We start from the raw sequence: 18,981 nt of genomic DNA, 5'->3' as shown, positions 1-18,981 counted from the left end.
GAGGGAGAGAGAGATGTACGTCGCCTCCATCAACAACATCGCCGGACCCATCTAAAGCTTTTATTGACTGTAATCAATACAGCAACAGGACGACAACTCTACGACTCGACGCGATCTAAGGTCTCCAGTTTCAGTTGGCTTTTGAACAAAGGCCAATTGCGACTTTCTGCGGCACATAACATCTATTCGACCCAGCTATTCACCGTAACAGCTGAGAACCTCGTGGCTGGATTATGGCTGCAGAGGAGCCTTTGGCAAGGAAACAGGAAGGTCCGGATACCAATGGGATCCAGAACGACCATCAAGAACTAGTATGTGTTATATATATTTATGTATCAGAGCTTCCTATGGATTTTCTCCTAACAGAAAAGTTATTTGCGTAGAGTAATAATAATATCGGTGATCTTCGTGACCAAGCTATCAAGAACAAAAAGGAGCAGTTAAGGCAAGATTATATGGTTATCTCCAAGCAGAGGTGTTAACAACAATAATCCGGTGTATTTGTTACAATAGATTGGCTTCTGCCCAGTATACCACCACGTTGCAGGAGTTGTTCATTTTGATGGGCCAGCGGGAAGACGAAGAAGGAAAAGATCAAGTGATGGAATTCTTGAGAAGCAACGAAGAAGGGAAACTCGACGTTGAACGCTGGCGTGCGTTTGCAGCCAAACACGGAATCACGTAAGTTTGATGTGCTGCGTATACTTGGAAATGGCATACATGCTGACTTGAACGTTTAGCATTGATCAGGAAGCCGAGAATCAAGAACCAAAAAAGACCGAGAAACCGGACAGTGCTGACACAAAAATCGAAAAGGGTGCCGTGTTGGACAAGGAACCACTTAAAGAGCAGCAGAAACCAAGTGCACAGCCGGTACATCGTCCGGTTGCCATGCGCACAACGATACCCACTTTCCGGACTGCAGAAGCCAGAGAGTATCCTCCGCAGGCGTACAACGGCATCAACTTCCCTGATTATCGACGGGATAAAGATGAAGGTCTGGACTTGTACGCGTTTCAATTACGAGCAAACGCGCAACCATTACACAAGGTTCTTCAGACAGCCCGAAAAACGGTGACTACCCATGATTGGCTGGTATGAAATTTCGAAAAAGTAGATAGTATGTTGTCAGGATACTAATGATGACTATTTTCTTGATGTAGATTGCACGAGACGAGCAAAAGTCGGTTAAAGTGATCCAAAATATCGAGAACTTGAAAAAGAAGAATCTGTGGAGTTTGAGACAGCCAAAGCGACAGAGAACAGTCCCTCGCACCAAAACTCATTGGGATCATTTATTGGACGAGATGAAATGGATGCGCACAGACTTTAAGCAGGAACATAAATGGAAGGTTGCAATGGCATTCGTGCTTTCCAGGGCTGTCATGGAATGGCACCAAGCTGAAGACAAATCTGCATTGTGTGTCAAGGTACAGTTATGCTGGCATTACATTAATATATACTTGCGGTTTACTCAAATGCTTCATATAGGTGCGTGAACTCAAAAGTACAGATAAACCGGAACCAGTGGAGGATGTAGCAACGGAAGCGGTGCCTGCAAAGGAGGAAGAAGAAGAGAAGAAAGCGGCCGAGCCATCAGAGAAAAGAGACGATGCCAAAATGGACGAGCGGGACGGTGTGACGGCAGCTGTCGATACTGCACAAACGAGCCAGGCGAACGACGCTGCGACAACTGCGACAACTGCGACAACAGATGACGCTGTTGCACCTCAGGCTCTATCTCAACAAACGGTGCAGACATATCGCGATAAAGTCATTAAACTGAAGCCTGATGTCCCTACGCTTGTGCTACCTGTTGAAGAATTTGGAGAATTCGATATTAACAGTGTATTTCCGGATCTTTTGGCTTACGAACCACCAAAACCGGACTACAACGATCCCTATTTTGACGAAGCAGAATATGGACGCATCATTGCAATCACTAATCTGTCAACAAATAAGATTCTTTTAAAGAAGAAGCCGAAGCTGAGCAAGAAACGCAATTTCGACGGCGTACAGATTCCAATTTACGAGAAAGACGAGGAAGAAAACGAAGTGCAGGTGCTTCCTGACAAGGATCGCTACGATCCCAATCCTTTACTTTCACGTAAGTGGCAGATACGGCGACCGGTTTGTATAGTGCTGTGTATCTGACACTTTTCTTTTCATCTTGTAGAACTGTTTGCGCCAAAGAAGATTCGAGATACACCGTCAGCGTTACCTCGCACGCCAAAGATATCCGGCGATTCTCGATCAATGAGCACGTGGACGGAGGAGGACGACATCTGCCTAATTCAGCTGATCCTGCAGTACTCCTTTAATTGGGACTTGATAACAGATGCATTCAATGCGATACGTATGCCTGTCACAGGAGAGCACCGAACAGCGTGGCAGTGTCACGAGCGTTGGAAACAAAACAACTTAACGTCGTTATCTGGTCAGGTTAATCCAGGTATTGTTCCGTCATGTGAAGGGCCGAGTGCGAAGAGTAATTAATTTTTCTTTTCTCGAAAGCCTATGCATTGCTTATGACGACATCGGGCAATAAGCGCCGCGGCTTGGTTAAGTTTGATTCTGCAAAGAAACGTCAGAAGCAATTTACGATTCTAGAGTCGATCAAAAAGACTCAGAAGAAGCGAGAAGATATACAGAAACCGTCTGGCAGTAAGTCTATTTTTATATGTATGCATGCAGGGAGGATGGAGTCTAATAATGTATTCAACGTAGGCGGCAATACAGGCATCCGCAATCCTATTGAGACGCATGGAATGAGCTCCAGTGGACAGCGGTTACCGACGCCAATGGAACTCTCTATACATAAGACACATCGAGATCGCCAGGTAGCACAAGTGCTTATGGAAAGACAGTTGAATGCCAGCGGTTACGGTCTGAATAACCAACCGGCAGCCAATGTGAGTACCCACATCTGTGGCTCTACAAGGAACAGAATAGACTTTACTTAAACTTTCTTATTCGCAGGCTGTTCAGAACCAGGCTAGGCCTATGCAGCAAGCAGCAGCAGCGGCTGCCGCCGCCGCATCGCAGTCTCCCATAACTTCCACACCTCGGCCGCTTGTTGGCACAACCATCCCTTCAAACGGCGCTGTCTCCTCATCCTCCGCTGCTGCGGCCGCGGCGGCAGCTGCCGCGGCAGCTGCAGGTGGTGCTAGTCGCCCTCTCACAAGTTCTGTAGCAAATTTACCCGCGCGGCCGTCACCTATACCTGGTACTCAAGGGCTAAACGCTCTGCAAAACCGATATCCTGCTGCCCAGCTTCATCTCCTGAGACAGCGACAATTGGCGTTTATGGCTCAGGTACAAGCTCAAGCGCAAGCGCAAGCTCAAGCACAGGCACAAGCGCAAGCGCAAGCACAATCTCATGGGCGACCACCAGCCTCGACACCTTTGCAGCAGCGCTTTGGCAATGTATTGAACGCAGTCCAACAGCAGCAACAACAACAACACCAACAGCAGCAGCAGCAACAAGGTAAAGAAAACAACAATAGATTGATGCAAAATTATATATTATTAACTGCATTTCATCACAGCATTGCATTCGCCAGTTGTTAACACTACCAGCACAGATCAAATGGCGCATCAAATGGCATCACCTGCTATGCAACAGTTACCACAGCAACAAGCGGCTGTTCCTACGCAGCAAGTACCACAACAGGCAGGAAACTCGGCAAACACGTTGCAAGTTGCTGCCCAACTTATGCAGATGGGATATCCACTCCAACTCCCACCAAATCAGCAACTACAACTGCAGCGTTATCTCCAGCAATTACAAATACGCAATGCTGTTAACCAAAGTCAAGCGCAACTCCACGCTCAGACGCAAGCTACGAATGCGCAGTTATCAGGGAGCCCTGCATTTGGTCATTCGCCCCAACAACGGCCATTGAATGGGAACTTATCTGCTGCAGCGCTGCTTGCTGTCCAGCAGCAGCAACAGCAACAGCAACAGCAACAACATCAGGTGTTGCAGCAACGTTTCCAACAGGCTCAGTTGCAGCAAGCTCTCTTGATGCAGCAGTCTCAACAACAGCAACAGCAGCAGCAACAAGCGCCGCAAATGCAGCAACAGCATCCATTACTCCAGCAGCAGTTTTTGCAGCAGTTGCAACAACAACAAAATGCTGTCCGTTCCCAACAAGCTCAACAGCAGCAAGGATCTCCCATGCTCCAACGAAGTCCTCAAGGTCCACCTCATGTATAAAGTCCTATCTCAACAACAACAACAACAACAATGCAATCCTCTCCGAACTTGTACATCGTATAGTCCGCCTTCCTTCTACTCCTACTTAACTATATTCATAAATACAAATGGGTATATTTGTAAAAGAAAATACGAAATTTGAAAATGTAGAAGAAAGAAAAAAGAAACAACAGGCGATCGATATGTACGGACAAGAAGGTGAGCTAAAGCTAGAAAGGGAAAGAAAGCAAAGCAAAGCAAAGCAAAGCAAAGGGACGAAGGGAAAAAAATCATTGCGAACGAGCAGTCTTGAGCGTAATGATAGCTATTATTTACAATGAATCTTGTTGATGAGATCAAAATTTTAATCCCTGAGACAAGTTTAAGTGCCCAAGAATTACTCACCTTGTCGAAGGCTCTGTCGTCCTTGAGCCAATGCGCCGACAGGCAGTTTGCCGTTCAAACGCTTGAGTTCCTCTACCATTTCTGGGTTCTCTCGCAGAACTGAGAGCTGTCGAGACAGCTTGCCGATAGCAATGACCTTTCGTTTGATAACATGGCGTCGGTGGCGGTTGGCGAGCACAGTGGCAGAAGAAGTGGTCTGGGGTTCATTGGTGAGGTCGTGAATGTTGATAACTGCGAGCGACATGATTGTAGATATATGTGTGCGTGTATATAAGCGGGAAAGAAAGAAAGAAGAAGTTCAATGTAGAGATAAAAAAGGCGGGTGACCTTGGGCCCTCCTTTTATATTTGGTTCTTTCGCTGCTTTTACTTTGGCTATACAAACATACTTGCGGTTTCATTGGGGGAAGGGGAGAGAGGAGAAGGGGGATTGCAATTGTTGTTGTTAGCAGTGTGTGTTTCCATTAGGAATGTTCTGCTTCGTTAAAGTTTCAGCCACAAGATGCACTTGTTTCAGCAGCAGCGGCAGCAACAGCAGCGACACACTATAAAGTTTTGAGCCCTAAAAACAAACAGAGGACGATCCCTTGAATTTTTCGTATGATTCTTTTCAGGGACCGCATTCATGCAGGAGTTTTTCTCTCTCTTTCCTTTTTTTCTTGAGATTCTTTATCCCCTGGGCAGAAAATCTTTTTTTCTTTTCTTTTTTTCTTTTCCGCTAAAGAATAATGGCTACTCTTACACTGAACACGGTAGACACGAACAAGTGTACGTAACTGCTCCCCCAATCTCACACACAGACTTTTAGCTCCTAGCAATCCAGTCGCCCACACCGGAATCGGCCGCAGACGATCAAAAGGTTCGCAGCAAACAGCATCAATCTAACGCAAATGTGTATTCGATGCTAAGAGAGCTTATGCTAACATGTGATTTTTACTTTGCAGCGACCTCTATGCGACAACATATTTGACGTTCCTCGGCACGATCTGTTGGAATCATACGAACGGCTTCGCAGAGCGTTCTGGTATGGACCGGCTACCGTTACGCGTCGGCCAAAGAGACGCAGTCGAGACGATCAAGAGTCCTCTGCCGAAGCCGCCGAGTCCAAACGGGCCAGACTTTACGAAAGGACTCCATCTTCCTCCTCACGACAACGCGAGCAAAGTGGATTATCTTTTTCGTCATCGTCATCGTCATCGTCGTCGTGGTCGTCCTTGTCATTCCAGCCGTTTTCAGAAGAACCATCACCACGAGCAGCAGAGGTGTCAACTCAAGCAGCAGCAGCAATAAAGCAACGACAGCAGAAAACTGTTGCAAAGAATCCATTCATGTCCAGTGTATCCCCTTCGTTGGTAACTCTGTGGCCTTTAAAACGCGACTTGCTTCGGCAATTGCGTAACAATGGTAAGAAAAATTTATGAGTTACCAAAAGTATGGATATTTCCCAACATTCAATCATGGAATTCTTTCTAGACGGAAATGTCCCAGTCATCGAAGAAATCGATCGAATTTGCGACGCCCCGCAAAAGGCGCATTTGGCAAAATACATTGAACCATTCCTCGCGCCATCATCACCTGTTCGACAGCACATGCAAAAATGGCTGTAAAACGTCACGTTGACAATCCAAACCACCAATGCCGTTCACCTGATGATATCCCGAACTATGTCTGCTCTCTGATCAGAAAACCTGCACAGCAGCAGACTTTGTAAATAACTTTGTTATTTGTTTCCCCGTCAATTATTCATCATTCTATCTTGTATTCCAAAATTTGTAAAATAACAAACTTTTATTGCTGTAAAAAATAAAATCATCATTATTGGGATATAACCTCAATCAGTTCATTCTTTTCCTCTGTCAAGCGTCTGTACTTTTCTTGAAGTTCTCGTTCTCTGCGTGCCAACTTGTCCACTTCCTCCTGAAGAGCATCAACCCGTCTTGGGATTGCTGCCTTCTCGGCAATTTGCAGAGTAACGAAGCTGTCATACTCCAACTTGGCGGCTTCCAACTCTTCGTATGTATCCAAAATTTGCTTTGACAGTGTGCTTGATCTGGCCATGTAGCCACCGAGACGTACATCCAGCTTGTTTTCCAGTTTTCCGGCCTGTGTCAGACCGCGGATAGCTGCTCGGCGATTGCTCTGTAAGAACGTAATAATAATACCAATAATAATTAGAGTTTAATATAAACATTCATAGATAGCACAAGTATACGGTCAATGCCAGAGATAGAACATACCTCAACCATCTTGGATAGACCTTCAATTTTGTCTTCGTCATCAGGCATTTCCGAAATGGTCAAGAACCGGCTAAACTTGGCAGAGAACATGATTTCTTGATGCTCCTTGTCCCAAATTTCTTCAAAGTTTTCGCTTGAACTGACATGGTTCCAGACAGCTGTCTTGACATCCGCATCCTCGGGCAGCGACAGGATGTTGCACAGTTCCATATCCAGTTCTTTGCGGGCATCGGCCAGTGCCTCGGAATCGAATTCATCTTCCAAATCTGCCAAATCACCTAGGGCAACGGCGCCTGGAGCTATCTTGCCGCCAACGACCGGATACTTGATGGCATCATGCTTGAGCAATTTGAGCAATTCATCTTGCAGCATGGCTTCAATGTCAGATGCAGGCTCTGATTTGAGTGCAGAGGGAACCGCTGCAGGTCTTGGAAGATTCTTTTGCACTGCTCGTGATCGTCGAGCAAGACGTTCTTCCTCTGCAAATGAAAAAGTTAATGCAATGTCGGTCTACAGACACAGATATTGATTTTTACCTTCAAGCTTTGCAAGTTCCTTGTTGCGTTTCTCCACATCGCTCATGTCTTCTACAGCTTGCGTCGATTCTTCCTGCTGCTTTTCCTTTTCTTTTTCAAGATCGGGAAGACGGATTTCATATTCGTTTCTAGGTACAGGCAAGCTGGCTAGACCTTGGAGTAGCTCACGCTTAGCTTCCAATTTTGACATTTCTGGGCGAGGAGTTGCGCCAACAATGCTTTCTGTGCGAGGTGTCATGAGCGAGCGCGGTGTGGGCGTGGCACCACCGACAGTGGCGGTCTGTGTGCGAGGCGTCAACAGTTGGTTGGGTGTAGAAATATCTTCATCGTCCTGAACGAGTGATCGAGCGCTTTCGTTGGATAAACCCGTTTTCACGATATTCTCCAACTCTTCAGCGCCAACTTGCGGCGATGGTAGTATGAGTTTTCTCCGCTTTGCAATCTGTTCTTGCTCCTGTGCTTTGAGGATTTTTTGATCTTTTGCTCGGACAAACAGTCCTTGGTTGCCCTCAGGCTGTTGCCCTTTCTTTGCTGCTTCTTTCTGTTTTCGTTTCTTTTCACGCTGCTTCTCTTCTTCGATGTCTGCACGTCGACGGTTGAGTTTAGACAAATGGACATTGGTGAGTTTGACTGGATCGATAGGTCGGTTCTTCTCTTCTGTCACGTCGTAAAAGCCGAGCGGGACCTGCTTCTCAAATGGAATGTCTGCATTGTAATCCATGTCGCCTTTCTTTCGCTTGATACGGATGCTGCGGACATTGTTAGTAACTTTACGCTAAAAAATAAAGAAAAGAAATAACTTACTGGATACCGGCAGCTTTGAGTTCACGGCGTTTCTGGAGGGAAGCCAATCGTCGGGCCTCTTCAAGCTGTCTCTCTCTTGCCTTTCTCTTTGCCTTCTTTCCCTGCGTGTTGGCCAATCTGGCACGCGCTTCTGAAAGCATTTCTTTTTCGTCTTCGTCCATATCGACTGGATCTGGTCGTGCAGGCTTTGTTTCGGGCTCCGGGTCTACTTCGCCAGGTCGTAAACGTCGAACATCGTCTGCGCTGGGACCGCTTTCAGAGCCCATTTGACCCATCAAACCAAACTCGTCGCCGGCGCCACCTTCTTTCGCTTCTGCTTCATCCAAAAGCCGCTGATATCGTTCCAAACACTGCGCTGGTGTTCGACCGACAATGGGTGCAATGGTACGCCACTGCGTTGGCATTAACTTTGCAAGATGCAGTAATTTCTCGTCTTCTTCTTTTGACCACTCAGTCTACCACACAGTTTAGTACACATATTTTACGGATCTCTCAAAACATCGCAGCGTGATTTATACCTTTTTGATACTAGGATCCAGCCATTCGTACCATCTTGCTTTACATTGCTTTGGTGTCTTTCGTACAAGCAACGAGGAGATTCGAGCCCACTGGTTCTTGCCGTACTTGCTTACGGCAGCTTTGAGAATCTCGTCTTCAGTGTTCTTCCATATACCGCCTTTCACTAGGACTTTCATGCTTAGAATTTACAAAAGAAAAAGTACACTGAAAGTAATCCTTGCACTGCGACGACCGCATGTATGATTTGACTTCTGACTTTCAAAAGCTGAGACTCTTTATTTTCCTAAGCGTATTCTTCGGCCATAATTAGCAGTACAAGACTGGTCCATCCAGTGAACGGGTGGCTGCGCAGACCTTTTCCATCTATATCAGAGTACTGCTCCCAAACGTATCCTGTCTTTTTGTAGTCTTTGTACACGGTGGATATAATGTTCTTGCGAAGAGCCGTGTAAATCTTCTTTGCACGTTCTTGGTATGGTCCAGGAGTGTGCATGTAATTCTTTGACAACACAAACGATGAATATAGATCATTGACTATAATGATTCTTCACATAACTACTTACATTGTACAAACTTTGTAGCGTCAAATAGTTAATGTTAATCCAAATAGGACCTCGCCAGTAAATCTCTCCAGTGCGGTATTTAGGATCAGAAGCTGAAAGAGACCGCAAACCGTACGGTGACCAAAGTTCTTGCTCATTTTCCATTAGGTCGAAAATTGCTTCGAGCTTCTCAGAGTCTGGAGGCAGCAAACCCAATGTCATGGGCAGAAGGGATAGATATCCCTTGTGGCAAACGTGAACAGGCTCGCCTAATCCAATGTTGGCATAACCGATGGGTTATTACATTGCCCATGAATCTCACTTACCGTTTTCGATTGTCTGGTCACAAAATGCACGTTGTTCTTCATTCCAGTGAAGCGCGTCCAAGTTAGCCAGCATATCTGCTTCGATTTTGCGATACTCTGTAACATCCGCAGAGTATTCTGGACCGAGATATCCAGCAATATCTTTGAGCAAGCGCGTTGCAAATGCCATCCAAGATAACAGGTCCGCATGTAGCTCTCCAACGTTCGGCGGCTCGCCTCTGGGATAATCATCCAGTCCAGACGTCAGAGTGTGTTCCGCTGAGCGGCCACGCCAGCGATAAGCTTCTTGGCTGGGAGCCGTGCGTCCAAAGCGCTCTAGATGTCCTCTTTGGGTTGCTCGGAACCACTGCCAATTGAGACGCAGCTTCGGGTATACGGATTGGAGCCAGGCACGTGCGAATGTTGGGTTATCAAGATGCAGAGTGCGCAAGACTGCAGGATCTTCAAAAGTTGAGAATGTAAAAGGTTTCTGGTCTTCTGTGACAAACATTTCGTGCTTTGATAGTCGATCCACGTAGCGCTTGATAGCCAAATAGAGCGTTGGTGGATTGGCATAGTGTGGAAATTGTGTCTGAAACTCAGGGGGCACCTTGCTTCGAGCTTCTTCGCCAAGGATCTGCTCGCGACCAACCCATCCATTCTCATCAATTAACGAGACCCAATGCTTGATAATATCGAGACTATATCCTGTGTTGGAGCAGACAATTATAGTTACAAGCACATTTGATTTCACTATACCTTAGATCATTGTCCCACTTTCCAACAAGCAATTGATGGAAGCCTTCGTCCCTATAAAAATCGTTTTTTAGTCTCATTAGGTGCACATGAAACGAAAGAGTCCTGTGGCGCCTTTGTTGACATACCAGTAGAATCCGCGCGGGAAAAATGGACGGCTCGGTGTAGCAGTAAACAATGTATGCGGTGCATCCAGCTTCGGATCAACGGGTTTATCTTCAAAGTTCTCTTCGTCTTGCATGGGGGGATGCGATCGATCTACAACCGATGAACCATAAAAGTATCCAATGCCACCAAGCATGTTGCTCAACAAGAACTGTGCAAAAGAAACTTCTTTTTCCTTGAAACCTTTCTCCCTGAGATGGAAGGTATCTTCGAACCGTGCATCGAATTCCTGTGCCTTGCGGGCCAACCCTGTGCCGATTGATTCGGCTTTGACAAATTGGTAAATATTTTCTGGTATCGGCGCGCTGCATGTAATCATATGATTGAGTATTTACCAGAAATTTTGTTTGGAGAGCTGTTAGAGTTGAAAATGATATCAAACTAATGCAATCGGATGCTTGAGTACCGACTCGTTTCGATAGGCTTGCAAATGCCTCATTTTACCTGGAATTCGCCCTTGAAGACCTTTTGGAATGCATAAAAATTGGCAACCTCGTCCTCTTCTTCGATCAACGTATTCTCCAGAGTAAAGTAGCCAAAAGGCCGAGAAATAGTATCTTGCTCCATCCCAGGGGTAACTCGACTTCGAGCAGCATTCAATAAGCGTTGTATTATAATATCTAAAGCGAAAAATGTCAGTCCACGGGGGAAGCTTACACTGCATTAAATCTGATTTTACCTTTTGCTTTCCAGACTTGGCCCTCTCCAACCTCGCAACCCCACCACTGCGTCCGAGAGAGGTCCTGATGGATGCCTTCGGGTGATTCGTTCAATGGACCTTTCAAGGTCAATTGAGTGCGACTGGAAAGCAAATCCTAACGAGATATAGCAAATTACCGTCCAAAATTTGGATTTCAAAATCGCCAAGCTGAGGGGTATCGCCTTCTAGCATCACAGGTGATTGCAGACCCTGTATATTTATTAGTTCCATTGGATATGCCGAGTCCGGCCTGATCTCTTAGAGTACCTTTTTCGAGATTTTACTGACAATATCCATGCTGCCTTCGCCTTCCAAACCGACGTAGAATATTACACTGGTCAAGGACGGAACTGTAGAATCATATAATTTTAATGTCACAAACAAGGGAAAAAACATAGCATATGCATTGCTTTACCATTTTCATTGATTGGTGTTCCTCTTACTCGTACTCCCCAGCTGCCGCCTATCAAATCCAATATGTCTAGTCTACTACCATTTCCAAAATGAGGCGACAGCTATCCTTACCGTGTAATCCTCCAGGGATCTTGATGAACTCTGTGGTTAATTCAATATTGCAAGGTCCATCCTTGATTTTTTGCGAAGCGTATTCACGTCCATCATGCTTGTGATAACCATATCCATTTATGCCGTCGCCTTGGTCGCAGGCGTGGCGTGCCCCTGAAAGTAGCAGTTGTATAAGAATTTAAACTTTCATAGGGCCTAGCCTTTACTCACGCTGGAAGCCCTGAACATGGCTCGCATCGAACCACATTAGACCTGTCATTACCGATTCAGGTATACGCGGTCGAGTACCAAAGTACAGGTTGGGACGGTAGGTGCCCCACAGCAAGGACGCGTTTGCCGCTTGACCTGCAGTGGCAACGAGATGGGCTTCATCGCTGCTTTGGGCACACACGCTAGTGAGCAGCAGCGGCCCAAGCAGCAGTGCCTTCCACAATCTCATCTTTTTGCTTGAGGAGCAAAAACTACACTCGCACGCACCAAATGCGATTTAATTGATTCAAGACCCGTCGTCGTCAAACGAAAGCATTTTTTCATTTAATGCGATCCACGCGGCAATGAGAAATAATACACAGATGAGATTGAGAAACGACGAAAAAACAAGGAAGCAAGATTGTTGTTGTTGTTGATTGACTATGTATACATATACTGGTACGCAAATTTTACTGCTGTTGCTGCTGCTGTTGCTGCTGCTCGGCCAACAGCTTCTCGTATTCCCTCTGTCGTTCGTTCAAAACAAGCTTAATACGTGCCATGGATTTTCGAACCTGGTTTTCAGGGCATGCATTTAATACCCCATTCTCGCAACGGATATTTTCAGTAAAAAGAAGTACCTTCTTCATACGATCGCTGTTGTCGAAAACGTCGGTGGATAATTGCTGTCTACGAGCTTCTCCTCGCTGTGTTGCCAGGACATTGCGTTCCTTGAGCAACACGTACCAAAGCTTGTGCAAATCTTCAAATGACTTTTGGCGAAGTTCTTTGGCGGTCCATGAGCGACCTACACCGAAAAAAGTTCGAGTTAGAACCAATAAACGTCGGGCAGGCCAAAAATGTCAAAACTGATCGCACCTGTCGTAATCCTCTTTGGTAATGCTTCGCCGTTTTCAAAGAATTGGTATAGGCCCTTTGCAGGTGCTGGAGTCTCTGACAGTGCTGGACGCACAGTGCTGAATAGACGTGAGGGAACTGCAACGGTGGATCGTGTAAACTTTTGCAGCAGCATTTCTGTAAAGAGAAGGCGATGCCTTTATTTACAGCCACCAAGGACGATGTTTGTCAGTTCAAAGACAGCGTCGGTCATAATTGCACAAAAACGAATGCAAAATGCACACAGTATATGCGTGTGATTTTACTGTGTAGTGTATTCAAGTAAGAGGAAACGTCCTATAAACATAACAATTCTTTTTTACTTATTATATCTTGACACGTTGATGTTCTACGACTCTCTAGCTCCCATAATTATCGACCTTGCTGTATTCACGATATCTATTTTCCGCCCTATGCCTTCCTTGCTCTCCTAAGAGCTTCTGGTAGAGAAATAAACATGTAATTCTTCTAGCATATATCAATGGACGGATTTTTGTTCGACAATTAGCGTGAAGCAACAAAGAATATACCATTTGCAAGCGGAAAGCTACAGCGCAGAAATAGTGTACTCATAAGCGTACTGAGTTTCAATTGTGAGTGGGTGATCTTGAGAGGATCCTGCAGCAGTCGATAGCTCCCCCTCTTGCAAAAATGGCAGCAGTACAGATCACCAAGAAGAGAAAGGTAACACATCTTTGCAAGAGAGAAGGGGCAGAATAGATGACAGATTACATGGATGGAATGGATGGATCAAAAAAATCGGCAAAGGACTGGAAGTAACTGACGAGCAATTTCTATATATCTGCGCTGTCCATAATCGCATTTTCTGAATTTACCATTAAATTCAGTTCGTAAGTGTCTAGTTGAATGGCTTTGTTCATTGTTACGCCCGTTTGATTCTAAATGGTCTTCAATAGGTTGCTGACGGTGTCTTTTATGCTGAATTGAACGAGTTCCTTACCCGTGAATTGGCCGAAGACGGTTACGCTGGCGTTGAAGTCCGTGTCACTCCTGCACGCACCGAGTACGTGAATGGAAAACAAATGAGGAGATAGAGCAGTATTGATCGATATGTATTTTGCAACAGAATCATCATCCGCGCCACCCACACCCAAAACGTCCTCGGCGAGAAGGGTCGCCGTATCCGTGAACTCACCTCCCTCGTTCAAAAGCGTTTCCGCTTCGCCGAAAACACCGTCGAACTTTACGCCGAGCGTGTCCAGAACCGCGGTCTCTGCGCTATCGCCCAGGCCGAATCCGTCAAGTTCAAGTTGCTTAACGGTTTGGCTGTCCGCCGTGCCTGCTACGGTGTCGTCCGCTTCGTTATGGAATCTGGTGCCAAGGGCTGCGAGGTTGTTGTTTCTGGCAAGCTCCGTGCTGCCCGTGCCAAGGCTATGAAGTTCGGTGACGGTTTCATGATCCACTCTGGTCAGCCTACCCGTGACTTTATTGTCACCGCTGTTCGTCACGTCTTGCTTCGTCAGGGTGTCCTCGGTATCAAGGTCAAGATCATGTTGGACAACGACCCCACTGGCCGCCAGGGTCCTCGCAACCCTCTTCCCGATGTCATTACCATCTTGGAACCCAAGGAAGAGACCCCTATCACCGAAGCTATCACTCAGGACTTTGGCAGACCCGCCGAGCCCGCCCAGCCTGTCGAAGCATAAAAATAAAAAGGTGTTGCTTTGTCCTTTGCCGTTTTTCTGTGTAATGCTTGGTTCTGCATAAGTTTCCCGTTCTGTGCAGCCGTATGTGCTCCATTCGCAATTTATGGCATCGATTCTTAATGGCTTTGTAAAAGAGAAAAATCTATGCACTTGAATATTCTTTGTTTCGGTAGAGCGAACGGTCAAATTTTATTCTGTCGAAAGGAGCGGTTTAAATTTTCCTTTGAGAATAGCTTCATCGTTGAATAGCGTCTTTAGAATGTGCAACAGCTGCTGTTCACGTTTCCTGCTAGTTTTGCTAATCACAGCCGCCTCCATCTCCTCCGACTTGGATTGCGCCAACTGGATAACAGATTTTGGTATATCAGCCAGTCTAGCGACGTTCAAACTAAAACGATCGAGAATACTTAATCATCAGGTCATAGCTAGTGTATAGTCTCCTCTTACCCATAGCTTCTCATTGCAACACCGCGGACAAGTTTGTAAAGGAAGATGACACTTGTAAAGTCTCCCTCCTTGTTTTCCAAGAAGCTCATATGCCCATTCGTGGTCGATTCAGAGTACTCGCTTGCTAGCTCAGCAAGGAAAGGATAGTGCGTGACAAAGAGCGTAATAGATTTCACCTAACGTTTCAAGTCAGATCAGAATCGACAAAGTCACAGCAGTGATGCAAAATATGTATACCTTTGTAATGAAATGCTTAAGCACGGCGTAAGCAATAGCCATTCCATCATGTGTACTGGTGCCTCGACCGAGCTCATCCAAAATAACCAGCGAGCGTGGCGTCGCTTGCTTCATTATATCTGATGTCTCATGTAGTTCCACCATAAAAGTACTCTCTCCAGCCAGCATATTATCAAGCGCACCCATTCTAGCAGCATCGCAAGTGTCAGGAGCCTTCAATTAATCCTAACAGCTTACGGTACATACCTCGTATACACCGCATCTAAAACGCCTAGCTCCGCAGATTCGGCAGGGACGTACGAACCAATCTGTCCCATGATGACTATCAGCGCGACTTGTCTTATGTACGAGCTTTTGCCTACGTCGTCGTTATCAGTTTAAATTGACGTTCATTCAAAGATTCCTTGTGAGCATACCTCCCATATTAGGACCCGTCAACACCATCGTCCTATACCGGTTTACCTATCGAACGACAGTCAATGATACAAATGTCAATCATAGAAACTGTTTTTTTTTACTTGCATCAAAATCAATGTCGTTCGGTACATATAAAGTACCCAGTAATTTTTCCACCATAGGATGCCTGCCCTTTTTCACTTTGATCTTCGCTTCTTTGGAAAATGTAGGCTTCACGTAGTTCGGTTGATTAGCCACGGTAGCCAAGGAAAAGAGACAATCAAGTTGTGCCAACGCAAGGACAATGTCGCGAAAAGATTCGTATTTTTCGGATATCTCTCTATGTATCGTCAGTTTTCTTGCGACATGCCTTAGCCCCACTTAATAATCTACGTACGCTAAAAATTTTCGATACGCATCCTCACAGGCAATGGTCAATCTTTCCTTGTGTTGCTCACGTTCCTTCAATTTGGTCAACAGAAATGGGGTATGGAATCGCGATACGGCTTTCGTTCCACTGATTTTGATCCATTCGCGAGGCACCTTTTTCACGAACGTATTTTTGACTTCCAAAAGATACTACTCAACTCTGTTAATGATTGTCGTTATTGTCGTATTCTCTTTTGCTTGATTACCTCTATGCCAGCTACGTGTACGAACTCCAAGTTCGTGATACCCGTTTGCTTCCTTTCTGTCAACAAGTAATCTTTAAGCTCTCTTTCAACGTTGGCAATATCCTGAAATTTTTCTAGGTTATTGTCTAGAACATGTCGCGAAGGATAAGAATGCATACTTGCCTGTTTGTGTCGCGGTATCTCGGGCCATTTCTCTTCTGAACGCAAGAAATCGATTTTGCTCTCGGCATCCGGGTCAATGACCGTTAGAAATGACAGTACATCTTCTCGTATCGTTGGTAATTGATCAAATATTCGGTTCAAAAGAGATGATCTGAATTTGTATCCTTGCACATTTTGGCAGCTATTTGCTATTCGAAGCAAAGCATTCAAGATCTGCACTACTTCAGATTGCGAAGACTACTTTGGTCAGTACCTGGATTCTGCTTCAGATAACTCTTGACTTTTTGCATACCCTTCCGTAATGTATACGCGAGAGCCCTTTCTCAATATCTGGAAGTTGTTTTAATAATCCTTGTGCTTTTGCCTTTTTTGGATTGTCTGTTGTCATTAACTCATCGATAGCATCGATGCGTTCGTTTAGTTGTCTACAGAATAAAGCGTTATTGAATGAAAAAGTCAATAGTATTATTGCTTCAACTCACGCAACGTCCACCAATGGCCTTCCAACCCATTTTCGTAACAAGCGCCTACCAAAGCGAGTGCTTGTATGATTTAGGATCCAGAAAAGCGATCCATGTTCACTGTAATCTGTAGAGTTGCGATATATCTCCAAATTCGCCATTGTGTTGCCATTCAGTAGCATATGGCTACGAGAAGAGAAATGCGTAAAATACTTGGTAAGCTTTAAAGCATGCTGGAGCCCGAATTCAGACAAGTATCGTAAAATGGCCGCAAGTGCCTTGCTGAAAAGCAGTTAGTAGAGATATTATCAAATCAAAATTCAATAGATAGACTTACATGACTGCATCGGGAAGTTTTAGAATTTCCACAAATAGGACATCTTTGCAGCCTATGGTTAATATTCAGTGATAGTATGTGCTTGATTTGTGCCATATTTACCGTGCTGGACATTTGAGTTTTGAACGTGTATCTCCCGCGTATAAAAGTCGGACACGTATGTGAACGCAGCGTTGTAGTCGGTGCAAAATGTATCGTTCTCTGGCATACGTTCCACTCGCACGGATTCTCCAAAGGCCGTCGTTCTGATATTCAATGCATTAGAAAAAGCCTGGCTATACGCTATGCATCATCATCATCATCATTTACCTCTGTAAAGATACATGCTTAATAACTTTTTCGGTAGCAGTGCTCAGACTTTGAGGTAGCAATAGCTCGCAAGGTTCGATGTGCAAGATCCTTGTCTCCAACTCGGAGCGCATATATCCATCGTCGAACACATCGTATACAATGTCGCCTGTTGCTGGTTGCACTGCCTGGATATTGTATTAACATTCTCATCTCTGCAAAAGTCTCCGACGGTGCCATACCACTAGGCCAATTCGCACACGTTCGTCAGATCCTCCGCCGCCTCTCTTTTCTTCAACCGCACACAGTAAGTAGCTTGTAGAACTTGTTGGAGACTCTTCGTCTAACTCTGAGGTCGCCATCTCATCCACGAATGTGCCTTTTGTATACAAGTGCTTGAGTTCCCTTCGAAAGGGACCACCCTTATTTTCACCTGCAGCCTTGAGGGCTGCGGTTTCCGTCTGGCGAACTACGCCAACTTTGTATCCAGCATGGACCAGACTGCAACTAGTTAGCAACATACGCTTCAGGTTATTAGCTAAAATTTTGTATAACTCACCGGCGGACATGCACGGATAAACGATGTGTGGGTATACTAGCTACGTAGAAGTTTCGATCAACAAAGTGAGCAATGTGGAGAACACGAGATGCAATCTAAGATATGCGTGATCAGTAAAACTAGCTTGTAAGAATGGGAAACTCGAGATTTACTACCTTTGCATCCTCTCCAAAAAATCGAAACTTGTACCCGACTTCGATGACAAGCAGTACGCCCGGGTACTTTTCTTTGAAATGCAAGACTTGCAGTTCCAACGGGGACCATTTCTTCTGTCCAGGGCCAATCGCACTGGGAGAACCAGCATCCACATCAACATCCATTTGCTCGCCGTCGAGTTTTCTTCGCTTTTGTACTCTTTCCTCGAGTTCTCCAAACTTTTGCACGAACAGGGCATGTCGCCTTTCTTTCTCTATGTCAAAAGGTTCCTCTTCTGTCTTTGCCTCTGGATCATATGTATATCGTTTTTCGAGTCGACGAGGTGTCGGCGACGGCGACGACGACGACGATGATGATGATGATGCAGTTGGCGTAGCAGCGGGTGGCGCTGACAAGGTGGAACTCATTGTGATCGGTGGGCTATTGATCGCGTCTTCTGCATCTTGACCGCTTCTATCTGTTTGCTTCTCTGATCGAAACAGGTTCCTTATTTCTAGCTTGAAGCGAGTTCGACGTTTACCTTGATCACCAGAAGAGCGTGCCTTTTTAGCGAAGAACGAATTGAGAGTTAATTGTCTTGTGCTCATTCAGTCGGAAGCGAGCAAACCGAAGTTCGCAGCGCGAGATCTCATGCAGTAGAAAAATTATTTCATGCATTTCTGCGGACTAACTTTATTTATATCGTCTTCCACGCTGCGGGAAAGTTGTGTAAAAGAAAAAACACATGTGTCCAAAAGGATCGCATTTTGGGAAGGGTGGCACCGATTTGCACCGGGGGTCATTACAATCATAAGCAAAACAGAACAAAAGAGGAGATCTATCGATATCAGAGACATGGTGGAAGGAAACCTCGATTATA

General features: G+C 45.4%; 8 protein-coding genes across 8 annotated transcripts; 3 read left to right on the top strand and 5 right to left on the bottom strand.

Moving 5' to 3' along the window:
* Nucleotides 1–233: 233 nt before the first annotated feature.
* On the top strand, nt 234–4,219 carry VTP01DRAFT_7671 (uncharacterized protein; the record flags this gene model as incomplete). Its single annotated transcript, XM_069386708.1, has 11 exons — nt 234–311; nt 384–445; nt 514–681; nt 741–1,095; nt 1,164–1,430; nt 1,492–2,107; nt 2,177–2,452; nt 2,515–2,664; nt 2,728–2,912; nt 2,980–3,487; nt 3,549–4,219. 11 exons carry the CDS (start codon nt 234–236, stop codon nt 4,217–4,219), a joined length of 3,336 nt encoding a protein of 1,111 aa, XP_069242136.1.
* Nucleotides 4,220–4,488: 269 nt separating this feature from the next.
* VTP01DRAFT_7670 (uncharacterized protein) lies at nt 4,489–4,847 on the bottom strand (the record flags this gene model as incomplete). The annotated part of the gene is made up of 2 exons (XM_069386707.1): nt 4,489–4,523; nt 4,604–4,847. The coding sequence occupies 2 exons, from the start codon at nt 4,845–4,847 to the stop codon at nt 4,489–4,491; spliced, it is 279 nt and encodes a 92-aa protein (XP_069242135.1).
* Nucleotides 4,848–5,330: 483 nt separating this feature from the next.
* Nucleotides 5,331–6,209, top strand: VTP01DRAFT_7669 (uncharacterized protein; the record flags this gene model as incomplete). The annotated part of the gene is made up of 4 exons (XM_069386705.1): nt 5,331–5,354; nt 5,411–5,461; nt 5,547–6,006; nt 6,076–6,209. The coding sequence occupies 4 exons, from the start codon at nt 5,331–5,333 to the stop codon at nt 6,207–6,209; spliced, it is 669 nt and encodes a 222-aa protein (XP_069242134.1).
* Nucleotides 6,210–6,417: 208 nt separating this feature from the next.
* VTP01DRAFT_7668 (uncharacterized protein) lies at nt 6,418–8,874 on the bottom strand (the record flags this gene model as incomplete). Its single annotated transcript, XM_069386704.1, has 5 exons — nt 6,418–6,741; nt 6,840–7,318; nt 7,376–8,124; nt 8,180–8,634; nt 8,698–8,874. The coding sequence occupies 5 exons, from the start codon at nt 8,872–8,874 to the stop codon at nt 6,418–6,420; spliced, it is 2,184 nt and encodes a 727-aa protein (XP_069242133.1).
* A 107-nt stretch (nt 8,875–8,981) lies between these two features.
* Nucleotides 8,982–12,130, bottom strand: VTP01DRAFT_7667 (uncharacterized protein; the record flags this gene model as incomplete). Its single annotated transcript, XM_069386703.1, has 13 exons — nt 8,982–9,197; nt 9,262–9,509; nt 9,567–10,246; nt 10,305–10,355; nt 10,430–10,733; nt 10,802–10,847; nt 10,911–11,086; nt 11,146–11,244; nt 11,304–11,376; nt 11,434–11,516; nt 11,582–11,629; nt 11,692–11,844; nt 11,902–12,130. 13 exons carry the CDS (start codon nt 12,128–12,130, stop codon nt 8,982–8,984), a joined length of 2,406 nt encoding a protein of 801 aa, XP_069242132.1.
* A 220-nt stretch (nt 12,131–12,350) lies between these two features.
* VTP01DRAFT_7666 (mitochondrial 54S ribosomal protein uL29m) lies at nt 12,351–12,991 on the bottom strand (the record flags this gene model as incomplete). Its single annotated transcript, XM_069386702.1, has 4 exons — nt 12,351–12,455; nt 12,522–12,688; nt 12,760–12,876; nt 12,946–12,991. The coding sequence occupies 4 exons, from the start codon at nt 12,989–12,991 to the stop codon at nt 12,351–12,353; spliced, it is 435 nt and encodes a 144-aa protein (XP_069242131.1).
* Nucleotides 12,992–13,428: 437 nt separating this feature from the next.
* On the top strand, nt 13,429–14,444 carry VTP01DRAFT_7665 (40S ribosomal protein uS3; the record flags this gene model as incomplete). The annotated part of the gene is made up of 3 exons (XM_069386701.1): nt 13,429–13,461; nt 13,695–13,801; nt 13,865–14,444. 3 exons carry the CDS (start codon nt 13,429–13,431, stop codon nt 14,442–14,444), a joined length of 720 nt encoding a protein of 239 aa, XP_069242130.1.
* Nucleotides 14,445–14,633: 189 nt separating this feature from the next.
* VTP01DRAFT_7664 (uncharacterized protein) lies at nt 14,634–18,709 on the bottom strand (the record flags this gene model as incomplete). The annotated part of the gene is made up of 18 exons (XM_069386700.1): nt 14,634–14,832; nt 14,892–15,067; nt 15,129–15,315; nt 15,375–15,486; nt 15,545–15,590; nt 15,651–15,864; nt 15,922–16,103; nt 16,160–16,261; nt 16,322–16,558; nt 16,614–16,746; nt 16,804–17,064; nt 17,120–17,171; nt 17,222–17,364; nt 17,429–17,595; nt 17,650–17,908; nt 17,967–18,061; nt 18,122–18,579; nt 18,643–18,709. The coding sequence occupies 18 exons, from the start codon at nt 18,707–18,709 to the stop codon at nt 14,634–14,636; spliced, it is 3,090 nt and encodes a 1,029-aa protein (XP_069242129.1).
* Between the last annotated feature and the right edge of the window lie 272 nt (nt 18,710–18,981).

The sequence above is a fragment of the Rhizomucor pusillus genome (assembly GCF_041956525.1).
Source record: "Rhizomucor pusillus strain CBS 183.67 unplaced genomic scaffold VTP01scaffold_4, whole genome shotgun sequence".
Lineage (NCBI taxonomy): Eukaryota > Fungi > Mucoromycota > Mucoromycetes > Mucorales > Lichtheimiaceae > Rhizomucor > Rhizomucor pusillus.
Note: the sequence above shows the minus strand (reverse complement) of the source record. Positions and strands in the feature narration are given on the sequence as shown.